Source organism: Stegostoma tigrinum, chromosome 1 (genome assembly GCF_030684315.1).
Source record: "Stegostoma tigrinum isolate sSteTig4 chromosome 1, sSteTig4.hap1, whole genome shotgun sequence".
NCBI lineage: Eukaryota > Metazoa > Chordata > Chondrichthyes > Orectolobiformes > Stegostomatidae > Stegostoma > Stegostoma tigrinum.
Window position 1 is genome coordinate 82,086,030 of NC_081354.1, and position 12,230 is coordinate 82,098,259.

The 12,230-nt window shown below is 36.7% G+C and overlaps 1 protein-coding gene across 2 annotated transcripts in view; it reads left to right on the top strand.

Annotated features, from left to right (window-relative positions):
• cc2d2a (coiled-coil and C2 domain containing 2A) overlaps nucleotides 1–12,230 on the top strand; it is a 190,756-nt gene that overhangs the window by 1,307 nt on the left and 177,219 nt on the right. For both annotated transcript variants that reach the window (XM_059646681.1, XM_059646684.1), the window contains exons 2-4: nucleotides 738–902; nucleotides 2,809–2,890; nucleotides 7,482–7,541. In XM_059646681.1, the coding sequence (XP_059502664.1) occupies nucleotides 889–902; nucleotides 2,809–2,890; nucleotides 7,482–7,541 (156 nt within the window). In that variant the 5' untranslated portion in view covers nucleotides 738–888. The remainder of the gene's footprint in view (nucleotides 1–737; nucleotides 903–2,808; nucleotides 2,891–7,481; nucleotides 7,542–12,230) is intronic.

Below are 12,230 nucleotides of genomic sequence, written 5' to 3' on the forward strand. Positions count from 1 at the left end.
GAATGCAATAAGGAATAGTGAAACCCAAAGTTTTGTTTCATGGAAAAGGTTCAAAGTCTTGACAAATTCCTTCTGCCTATAGGGAGCATGCCCCTATGTAAGAAAATACCTGTCCACTAACCAGCCTGTAAGCACCGTGTTTCTCTTGCAGTGTAAATTAGCGTTCCATTTGAAGTTTGTTTTATTTTTGGTAGTCTTGAAGAGCACATTTCAAAAAGCTTTGACAAAATTTCTCCTTTCTTTCAGCAAACTTGGCTATTTCTACTCTGGTATTCTGCTTTGATTCCGTGTGATTTATAGAATTTGCTGATAGAAATCATTTCTTAAGATTACAAGTTTGAATGGTATTGCAGTAAACTTTGAAAAATTTAGATTGATCCTATAATACTTGTATGGTAATAATTCAATTTTCAACCTCTGATAGTCTTATTCCTCAATTGGCTGAATATTGAACATAGATTACTATTAATCTAGTAATTCTGTTATTGTTTTGATATTGAGAATGCTATGTTTGGAATGGCAAAATATTGATCATTAAAGCAGTTTCACAACTTCAAGAACAGAGTACAGCATAATAAATGCAAAATTCTAGCAGAAAGTAATTTTTTGCAATATTACTGTGCTTGATGAATATGTATTTTTGTTTATATTCAATGATAGGTTGTCCACTGTAAGATATTTATTTGATTATATTAATACAGTATGTGTGACTTAATTTACATCATCTTTTATAACAGGCACTAGAAGCTACATAATGGAATCCATTACCTTCACTGCAGGATGCATGTAAAATACTATCAGTGGATTTCGGCTTTACCCAGTTTTTGTGCAGTAAACGAAGACTGTATGAAAATCAAAGGCATTTCGTAACTGAATTAATTAAAGAAAATGGCTTCTGCAGAGTGAGTGAAATAGTTTTACTTTAAATTTTCTCTGTCATTTTCTCAATGGGGATTAATTGTAGTAGAGTGCAAGGGTTTCAAATATTCCATCTGACAGTACTTATAATGGTGTTACCTAGGTGGATTGGACTTCTATTCATTTAGATGATGTGATAGGCCAGAAATATCACTCATCTCTTGAAAAGGTTGCAGTAAATTGCCTTCTTGAGCCACTGTAGCTTATGTAGTACTCATGGTGTAATTGTTAGGATGTTCGCTCAGCATGGATATACATATTGTAGGTTCTCATTTATCTGCTGTATTCCTGTTGCTGCAGCTTCTGTAACACAGTGAGCCATGTAAAAGGAAAACAGACATAACATTCTCCTCATTCAAAACTAGACAAGACAAATGGTATTAGCATGGTTCAAAGAAGACAAATTAATCACTTTTGCTTCTGATCACATTGCCTTAGGCTGGGGACCATATGATATAAAATGTTACATTGATAGAAATAGTAAGTTCAAACATTGGTACTGAATGGATCAGCTATAAATTCAATTAATGTACAGAAATATAGCTAACAAGGGTAAGATTTATTTTTCGCTTTTTAAAGCCAAAAAATAATATAAAAATGAATGCTTTATGATGGACGGGGATGCAGAGGAACTGAACTGGGTTAAGTCAATAAAGAAGTACACCTGAAATGAAATATCAATTTTGAAAGGAAGAAAGGCAAGAGCATTTTGTGACAAAATATTTGCTGTTTGGATCTCGATTATTCCAGAAAGTGGATCAGGCTGTAGCTTATGCTGTTTGTTGAATTTTTAAATCTTTGTGTTAGGAGATGATGAAATGTTTAACTAGCAATTCAGCTGCTGATAATGAAGACAAGGCATCCTGCAAAATGTTGCTGCTTTTTTTAATTTGAGAAAAGCTGGAATATTGCCTTAAAAATCTAAAGAAAATAGTGCTTGTGTAGCTTTTAACTGCATACAATATAAATCTTCGCATTTTATTGAGGAGGTGGGGGTGAGAGTGGGATGGGGATGGGGTTAAGGATGAGGTTAGGGGTGGGGTGTCATGATTCTACCCAGTTATATTTTGTGTTGGCCACCTTGGGTTTGGAAGATCACTCAATCTTCGCTCTTCAGCCTCCAGCTTCTGGTGGTTCCATGCTCACTGTTCAGAGTAATAAATAGCATTGTCAGCTAAGTAGCATGAGCTCACAAGAACATGTAGAGTAGGAGTAGATGGACATCAACTGCCCCATGAGCCTGCATCACTGTTCCACAAGATTGTGGTTGAATTTATAAGTCCATTTTCCTACCCTAATCCCAAAATAACCAATTCATTTGATGCCTCAACCTATTGATCTGAGTCTTAAATTTGCTCAATGGTGAGCCTTCAGACCATTCTGGAGAACTTCAATTGTCATACTCGTCTGAGTGATGCATTTTCTCTCATTTCGGTTCTAAATGGCCAACCACAATCTATGGTCAATACTTTAAGATACTCCACCTATGGGAAAGCAGCCCATTACATTCTGTCAAGTCTTCTCAGGATCATATATGTTTCAGTGAGCTTACTTTTCATTCTTTCTAAACACTGGAGAATGTAAGCCCATGCTATTCATTTTCTCCTCAGTACAGACTTCATATCCCTGGACTCAAGGAAGAATGGCCAGTCACATGGTCGTATGGTTGCTTTGGTTGTAAATAGATTGACTTGCTACTTTTACCTAGTCATTGTGAGTGAAGTATACAAGAGCCAGTGATTGCTCATTTGCTACATAAATCAAAGTTAATGTTTTGAATGTTGTTTGAATAAAACAATTCAACTGAGTCAAAAAGGGTCAAATGCAAAATGATAAATTTAGTATGTACTTCACAATTTATGGTTGATAACAGTACATTGATCCTTTCAGTAATCTTCGTGAGAAGATTAAAAGTAAACGAAAGGCACTACAAGCGTCTCTTAGTGGAAGCAGACAAGTTAATGATAATCGGGTGAGTATGCAAACATTTATCAGAATATTTTCTTGAACTTGTATGATAAGTGTGGAACATTGAAATGCAAGAAATAGGTCAGAGTTAAACATAAAAGCTACTGAGAGAAGAGAGCAGTTTATGGCTGGTTTTTGGTCTTTACTGAAAAGTGCTGCACACTATTTGTGAGATTTAGTTCACATCTTACTTGACAGGCAGAAAACCTTATTTTTGCCTTCGCTAATGTTCTTCCAAAACAGTGAGGTTAAGAATCTTGTAGCATGTAACTCACCTTCTGAATCCCCAAAGCTTGTTTGCCATCTACAAGTTACAAGCCAGAAGTGTGATGGAACACTCCCCACTTGATTGGATGGGTACAGATTGACACCATCGTTCAGGACAAAGCAACCTGCTTGATTGGCATCACGTACACAAATGTCCATTCCCTCCATGACCATTGCATGGTAGCAGCAATGTGTACAATTTACAAGATGCACTGCAGAAATTCAGCAGGATTCTTTAGAGAGCACTTTCCATACTCATGACCACTACCATCGAGAAGGACAAGGGCAGCAGATACATGGGAACACCACCACTTGCGAGTTCCCATATAGGCTGTTTATGATCAGACCAGGAAATACATCTGAGTTCCATCAGTGTGCTGGATCAAATTCCTGGACCCCTTTCTGTAATGGCAGTGAAGGCCTACTTGCACCAAATTGATAAGAAGGCAGTTTACAAGCATCTTGTCAAGGGCAGTTAGGGATGGGCCGTGAATACTGGCCCAGCCAGTACTATCCACATTCCACAGAGGAAGAAGCAAAAAGTAATGTTGATTGATAAGAGACATAGACTGGTGAGTTGGGTGGAAATTGTAATTGACTTTTTAATCCCCTTGCACCCAAACCTAGCCAAATAGCTTATTATAGTAACCCTACCCCCACTGCAGTACTGAATGTGGGATCTAAATTGAAAGTTTCCTGTTACACCTTTATACTGGCCGGTGTACTTGAAAGTTCTTATTTTCCATCCCCTGATTTTTGGTTTTAATTTCTTATTTTTAGAAATGGCCACATTTATGAAAAGTAAAGTGATCAAGCAGGGCTTCTATTCTACAAGATGGAAAATGTATTACTTATTAGAGATTAATGATAGATCCACCAGTGATAGGCACTTCATGCAAATTTCAGCATTTCAGTTGTGTGGTAAAAAGATTATCTGTTGCTTAACCCAGACAAATCACTTGCAAGTAATCAGGTCTTCACTAGAGAACGACCAGGCTTTAGATCTGGTGGTGTATTGCAGGAAGATTGTGACCATTTTGGGTCCAGTGTGTATCCACACCAAGCAAACCTTCAGGTAAAGGATTGTACTTACCATAAAGCCATACAACGTCGAGGATTTATTGTACTTAGTTATGGGTTATGATCCTCTGATGTGGTCGTAGGGCCATCTTGAATTAATTCATTGAATGTGAAATGTTTTGAGATGTTTAGCAGGGAGAACACAATAGAAGCACAAGTATTTCTTTTTAATTAGAAGATTATTGCCTTTTTATCTTGGGAGGAGTTCATGTCACTATCATCCCATTTCTTATTGCACCAGTCATTTTCTTTAGAAATGTGGTTACTATCCATCAGGAATATCCAGAAAGTTTGTTTCATTACAAGAGTGTTCAAAACCTTTCGGGATACAAATCTCTGTGACCCAAGCTGACTCAGTCTAGAAAACTCAGCCCATGGCCAGTTTATAAAAAGGTGTCAAGTGAAAATTAACTGAGGAAAACCTGAAGCTAGTTAGGAGGAAAAGCCTGTGATTGTTGCCTATTGAAATAGAGTGATGGACATTTTTTACCAGCAACAAATTTGTGTAATTAGGAATGTATTGCCTAAAAAACAAATTGAATAACACTTTCAAATTGGAATTAGATGTAAATTTTTTGGCAGGTTTTACAGGGCTGTGGGGAAAGAGCAGTAGAATGTAACTAATAGGAGGGTTGTTTTGTAGGATTAACATGGACATGATGGGCAGAATGATTCCCTCCCACCCACCCTGCTACAAAAAGCTATGGTTCTTGTCTTGTTCAACCTTTTTATGGTGGGATATAGCAATATTTTTTGTTCAGACTTGAATAAGAGCCTTCAATTAATATTTGTAATCACAGTTTGGCAAAGACTTCTCCACCTAGACCACTACTGAACTTCTACACTCAGCAGCTTTTATAATTCATTAAGGTTGCAACACTCCTATAAAAAGGCAGAAACATGGTTGGCCAACTGATGGTTCAAAAATTCATTTGTTTTTGCATTCTAAGTATTATTATGATCGCAGCTGTTGGTACTATTGGACAAGCCAGATCTCAGAATGAAATCCGGCTCGATCAATCATTTTTTAAAAATGTCAATTTCTGTGAAGTAATTCACTGACATGTAGACCTAAGAGATTGTATGGTTTCTTTAAAAACAGTAGAGGAATTTGTTATACCAAAGATGAAAATAAGAAGCAGACCAAACGATCTCGGGATAGAACACAATTTAGAAACATCTTAAAACATGCAGCAGAACAAAGTTTTGAATCTATTTCCCAATTACATCAATTTACAGAGATCAAATAAAGAAAATAAAGACCCTCTACTTCAGTTTTATCTAACTGATTCTCACAAATTTCCCTCCTGAATGGTGGAGTCGTCTTATATGTATACTTACACAGCTGAGAACTTAAAATTTCTCAACTTTCATTAAATTGCAAATTACTAATCAAACTCTCTTGGTTTGGCAACTGCATAACCAAAACTTTTTTTCAAAGGTGACTGTTTCTCCTGAACTGTTATGAATTCCTATCAAGTATAAAATAAATTTGCTTCTGATCCTCACCAGGACTCCTACAAACTGCCTTAAAAAGTGTTTATAAACTGAAGTCAATCCTTCATTATCCTGAACTGAAAACAAGTGACTAACCCAGCTGTCATTAGCCACTGCAGTGCAAATAATTTTATGTTAATGCACAATAGGGTTGACAGACACTTGCTTTCTGAGCAATATGGAATAAGTTCAATGTTTCAGATGGACTCTTATTGTGAATTTATTTTAAAGAAACCTCCATAAAAATTAGCTACATTTATCTGCCTCTCTGGAAAACCTCATGTTCCAAAAATGTTGTTGACAGCTATAAATTGTGTATTTTTCATCATATTATTATTACATTTTCTTCAGACAGTGAGAACGATGGCAATCGACTGCAACAGAACACATGCTTGCAAAATGCTTAGATAAGTGGCTCATAGAATGTAATATAGGACGTTTGAAGTGTTGCATTTTGGCAGAAAGGATAGGCAGAAGCAATAGAGACTAGACATTGTTGTCCTAAGAAGTAGACAGGGCAGAATGATCTGGTGACTTATGCAAATAGATTTTTGAAGATGGCAGGATACATTGAGAAAGTGGTTAGTAAAACAGATGGGATTTTCTTAAATGGAGATATTGAGTACAGAAACAAGAAAATATTTCTAAACTTTTATAAATGTCAGGATAGGTCACAACTACAGTGTAATATTTAGTTTATTGCTCTTTAGGATGAATGTAACGGATTGAGAGGATGCAGAGAAGATTTACCAGAATAGGGATTTTAGCTGTATAGCTAGATTGGGAAGCTGAGGTTGTTTTCTGTAGAGTAAAGAAAATTGAATGGAGATTTGATAGAACTGCACAAGATTATGTTAGGTTTAGATAAGGTATAAAATTAAACTTATGGACAAATGATTGGAGGAAAGAGTGAAGAACTTTTTTTTTAATACACTGATTGGTAATGACCTGGAACTCAACCAGTCAAAAAGCTAGGAGCAGAGATGACAAATTGTTTCAAGAGGAAACTAAATTGAAAACCTGAACAAAATAAACTGTAGAGCTTTGGTAATGGAGTAGGGTAATGAGACTGATTGATTGCTCTGCAGAGAGCTGACATGGATTTGACTGGCTTAATGGTCTCCTTCTCAGCTGTATTAACTGTTGACTCTAATAAGGAGCACATAGTCAAAGGAAACCCATGGTTTTGTAATTCTAGCAAATCTCGTGAGAAGTCTTGGGTTTGAATATCTACATTTAATATCTTTTACAAATAGATTTTAGCCATTGCTATCTGGAATGTCTCATGATGGCATTAGCTCTTAAGCTGGCAGAAAAAATCAAGTAATTCTCTTCATATAAATGCTTCTAACGTTGGCTGCTTATAAAATGATTTAGTAGAATAGAGTTTGGACTCTGTGCTTGTGCAGAAATATCCAAAAGCAGCAAAGCTATAAATTTTTGAATAGAGTCATACAGCATGGAAACAGACTCTTTGGCCCAACTCATCCACCCCAACCAAGTTTCTCAAACCAAATTAGTCCCATTTGCCTGAACTTGGCCCATATCCTTCTAAACATTTCTTATTCATAGATGCAGAGATGATAAATAACAGGACATTGATTGTTAACAAATTTAATCAGCTTATTGAACTACAATACAAATGGCTGAAAAATGAACCTTTATCAGCAAAAAAGAATTGGGAGTAATTAAAGAAAGGTCATTAAGTTTGCATAGAATAGAAAACAACTTTTTTTTTATAAACTTTTTAGGCACTGGTTGCTGCAGAAATTGAAAATGGCACAAGAAACGAAAATGCCAGGATAGTGCAGGTTTGTCGCTCAACAATTCTTTGATATTTTCTAAAGCCAATGATAATAACTAAACTATATTGCTTTATTTTCTTCTTCCACAGTTCATTATGTTTAACTGTTTCTGCTATGTCAGAATGCAAGCCATATAATTACTTTGCAATTGGCATTTGCAATAGACTTGGATCCATCATATTCCCTACATTTTGTATTTCATCTGCATGCACCCTTTCTAATGATTTTAAGATGATAATTAATAATGCAGAATTTGAAGTATTGCTGGAAAAAAGGATTTGCGTTGAAGATTTTTATCTTGCACTCACAGGACAGAATTACAAGAACAGCAACTTTCAAAAGGAGCAGCAATTTGTATGAGAAAAGTTGCTTATTGGTTTGCAAGTTGATTCTGATTGATAGAGGCATTGCCATAGAGTTGTTACCGGCAAGTGTTACCCTTCTATGGCTTTTGCTTAATTAAAACAAAAGGTGCAACATCTGGCTGTTTTCCTTTTTAGAATTAAATTATCTGTTGAACTTCTAATGTACCATGTCTCTATTTTAAGCAACTCTGAAATTTTAAGATGTTTTCTGATTTCTTGGAATAGCTGACAGTCCCATTTATTTGTAAAACCATGATATATACATAACTATTCATAAGAATTCACTTCAGTAGAGTTGTTTGCTCTGCTCAAGAGGATTGACGAAGGCAGAGTGGTGGACGTGATCTACATGGACTTCAGTAAAGCATTCAACGAAGTTCCACGTGGTAGACTAGTCAACAAGGTTAAATCACATGGAATACTGGGAGAACTAGCCATTAGGATATGGAACTGCCTCAAAGCTAGGAGACAGAGGGTAGTGGTGAAGGGTTGCTGGTGGAGGCGTGTGACCAGTGGTGTGCCCCAAGGATTAGTGCTGGCTCCACTGCCTTTTGTCATTTATATAAATGATTTGGATGTGAACGTCGGGGATATGGTTCATAAATTTGCAGATGACACCAAAATTGGTGGTGTAGAGGATAGTGAAGAAGGTTACCTCCGAGTACAAAGGGACCTTGATCAGATGAGCCAGTGGGCCAAGGATCGGCAGATGTTGTTTAATTTAGATAAATGTGAGATGCTGCATTTTGGAAAGACAAACCAGGGCAGGACTTATACACTGAACGGTAAGATCCTTTGGAGTGTTGCTGGACAAAGAGACCTTGAAGTAGAGGTTCATTGTTCCCTGAAAGTGGAGTTGCAGGTAGATAGGATAGTGAAGAAGGTGTTTGGTAGCTTGCTTTTATTGGTTAGTGCATTGAATGTAGGAGCTGGGATGTCACAAGACATTGGTTAGGCTACTCTTGGAACACTGTGTACAATTCTAGCCTCCTTGCTGGAGAAAAGATGTTGTGAAACTTGAAAGGATTCAGAAAAGATTTACAAAGATGTTGCCAGGGTTGGAGGGTTTGAGCTACAGGGAGAGACTGAATAAGTTGGGGCTATTTTTCCTGGAGCATCAGAGGCTGAGGGCTGCCTGATAGAAGTTTATAAAATCATGAGGGGCATGGATAGGATGAATTGTCTTTTCCTCAGGTTAGAGGGTCCAAAACTAGAGGGCACAGGTTTAAGGTGAGAGGGGAAAGATTTAAAGGGTCCTAAGGGGCAATTTTTTTCATGCAGAGGGTAGTGCATGTATGGAATGAGCTGCCAGAGAAAATGGAGGAGTCTGGTACAATTACAACGTTTTAAAAGGCATCTGGATGGGTACATGAATAGGCGGGGTTAAAGAGGGATATCGGCCAAATGCTGGCAAATGGGACTAGATTAATTTCGGCTACCTGGTTGGCATGGGCGAGTTGGAGTGACGGGTCAGTTTCCATGCTGTACAGCTCTATGACTCTATCAGATTATAGAAGTACAAAGTTCATTCCCTGTAATCAATATTGTTTAGGCTTTCATCTGTTATTCCACCAGGGATCCTGTGAGCAAGACCAGAGCTATTTCTTGCAGAAGTACAGGTTGCTTCCTTATGTGCCACACTGTTGTCCGTAACTATCTAACTGGATTGATATATTTTTCAAAATTTCAGAAGTTGCTGACAGTAGCAGAAAGAACAAACTGGAAATGAAGTGCTGGCATAAATGTTTTTATTTAATTCAGTGCTACAGAGCCACCAGTAAAGGATAGGAATTATGATAAATGAAATGACTGAAAAATAACAAGACCTTGTACTGTAAAGACCATGTCATTTTTTTCCTGTATTTTTGATTGTGGACCAAAATAGCAAAAAAACTTGTAAAAACAAGGATTGTGGAAGGAGTGCTGTATTTTTAAAGCAAGTTGCAACACTCACTGAAAGAGTTATTTACACTGCTGTTTGTTTAAGCATTGGGGATAGGTTAGTTGCAGATGGGCTAGAACAAGGGTGTGTGTACAAAGTGAAATTTGGCTGGCAACAAGTAGTTGATTGGTCGGTGGAGTTGTGGATGACAAAAGCGATCTGCATCCTAACTGTGTGGTTGGTTCTTGGGTACCTTAACAGTTTGTGGGCATGAATGATACCACCAGAAGCCTTCGGACCTCTAAAGGGGAAGGGAGTGGCAAGGACTTTGTGTTTCCTAACATGAGCAATCAACAAGGCGCAAACTGCAGAGAGTTCAGACTTTGTTTATTCTCTTTTATTGCACTGAAAGATAGAGTAATTTTTGAAAAAATATCTGCTGAAATTTTCTGCTTGTATTTAGTTGTATTCTTATTACTAGATAAAGCTAATTTAGTTTTTCACCGTTTATCACCTTGTATGTCAGTATGATGTTTTCCTTTGGAGAAATCAACAAAATGTGGTGAATTCCGGTACTAGTCTTTACATTGGTGGGAAAGCTATCCTAGATTACACAAAACTTCGATGTATTGGGCCTGATTATTTCTTTTCTCTGATTTTTATTAAGATTCTAGAAAATAAATTATAATATTGCTTTGCAAAATACTTCCATTCTCAGGCATCCTCAATACACTTACTTTACAATGAACATCCAATATTTTGATTCAAACAGTCTTGCACAGTTTCTATATTTGTGTTTTTTTTTGTTTATCTCCTCCCACATTTCATCCATTTACTATCACCTTCATTGTGGACAGGATACTTTGCTCCTGAGAGATGCAGAAATTTTTTTTTCAGATTTAAATAAAAATCATTTTGTGTGAGAGTCAATAAACAAAACTTACTAGAAATAGAAGAGTACTAAGATATTAAAACTTATGTGGAAAGATGCACCAGGTTGGGCAAGATGGCACAGGAAAGAGAGAGGCAACAGAACACAGAGAACCCACCACCTGGGTTATTTCCGCTGCATTAATCAAAATGATCCCAAGACTCTTACTTCCACACACACTTCACATCTGGACTGAAACAAACACTTTATGCTTTGTGTGCCAAACCACAACAATACACCGGGCACGGAACAAAACATTTATTGTTCAAGTTGTGTATTTTTACAGGAAAACTAAGGTTTACTTGTTTTTCCTATTTCTTTAAATACACTAACTTGAAATTTACTAAATAGTAAACTTTGATCTGTTGGATCAGTTACTAAAGATTTTTACTTTGAGGCTGCTATTTATTGATAAATAATTACTAGTTGTGTGGGCCATTCCTAAAACAGTTGAATGTTTCACATCATTAAAAATAGCCCTACTTTTCTTTAATGGTAAATTATAAGAGGTGTCCTCAATCCAGTGTAGATCAGCATGCAGCATAGGGGAAATATTACCAGAATGAATGTCTTGAAGCTCTTTGGTTTGGCAGTACTAAGTGAAACTGTTATACACAGTCAATTCTGTTTTAGTAACTTCTGTCTCCTGGGAATGGCTGCTGGATAAACCAAGCACTATCTTTGTTTTTTTGGAAGTTTTATTGAAGCTGTTAACTCTATTTTAAAACCGTGGTCTTACATGCACTGTTCATGAACTAAACTGGTTTATAGCATGACCTGCTTTCAGTTTTCCAAGTTTAAAAATCTTAACAATGAACAACAAATATTTAAATGTTATTGTATGCTACACATTATATATAATTATTGTTGTCATATTTTGATTTAGATTTTTTGAAGATTTTCTTAAGATTTGTAAATTATGTAACGGGGTAGGCCATTCAGCCTGCACCAATTCATGCTATCATGGCTGATCAAACACTTTAATATCTTTTACCCATCCTAACCCTGACTGTGTTTATGCCTTTGTAATCAAAAATCTGTTGATTTCTAAACATACTTAAAGGCTGAGATTCCAAAGCCCTCTGAGGCAGAAAATTCCAAAGATTCACAACCCATTGAACAAAAAAAATCGCCCTTCTCTCCGTCCTAAATTGTTTCTCTCCTACTTTTAAATTTGCCCCCTTCTTCTGGATGCACCAACCAGGAGAAACATCTTACCTGCATCTACCTTGTCTGTCCTTTTAAGTACTTGGTCGGTTTCAATGAGATTAACATCATTCTTCGAAACTGTACACAATGCAGGCTCTGTTTTGCCTTCTTCTGTTTTTCTTCATAGGACAGTCCTATCATCCCGACAACAAGCCTGGTGAACCTTTGTTGCACTCTCTCTATGGAATAATGTTCGTTACCAGAGGAGAAGACCAAAACACTGCAAACAATATTCCATGTATAGGCTAACCAAGCTCCTGTATGATCAAAACGTGATCAAAACTACTCTCAAATTCTCTGACTATAAA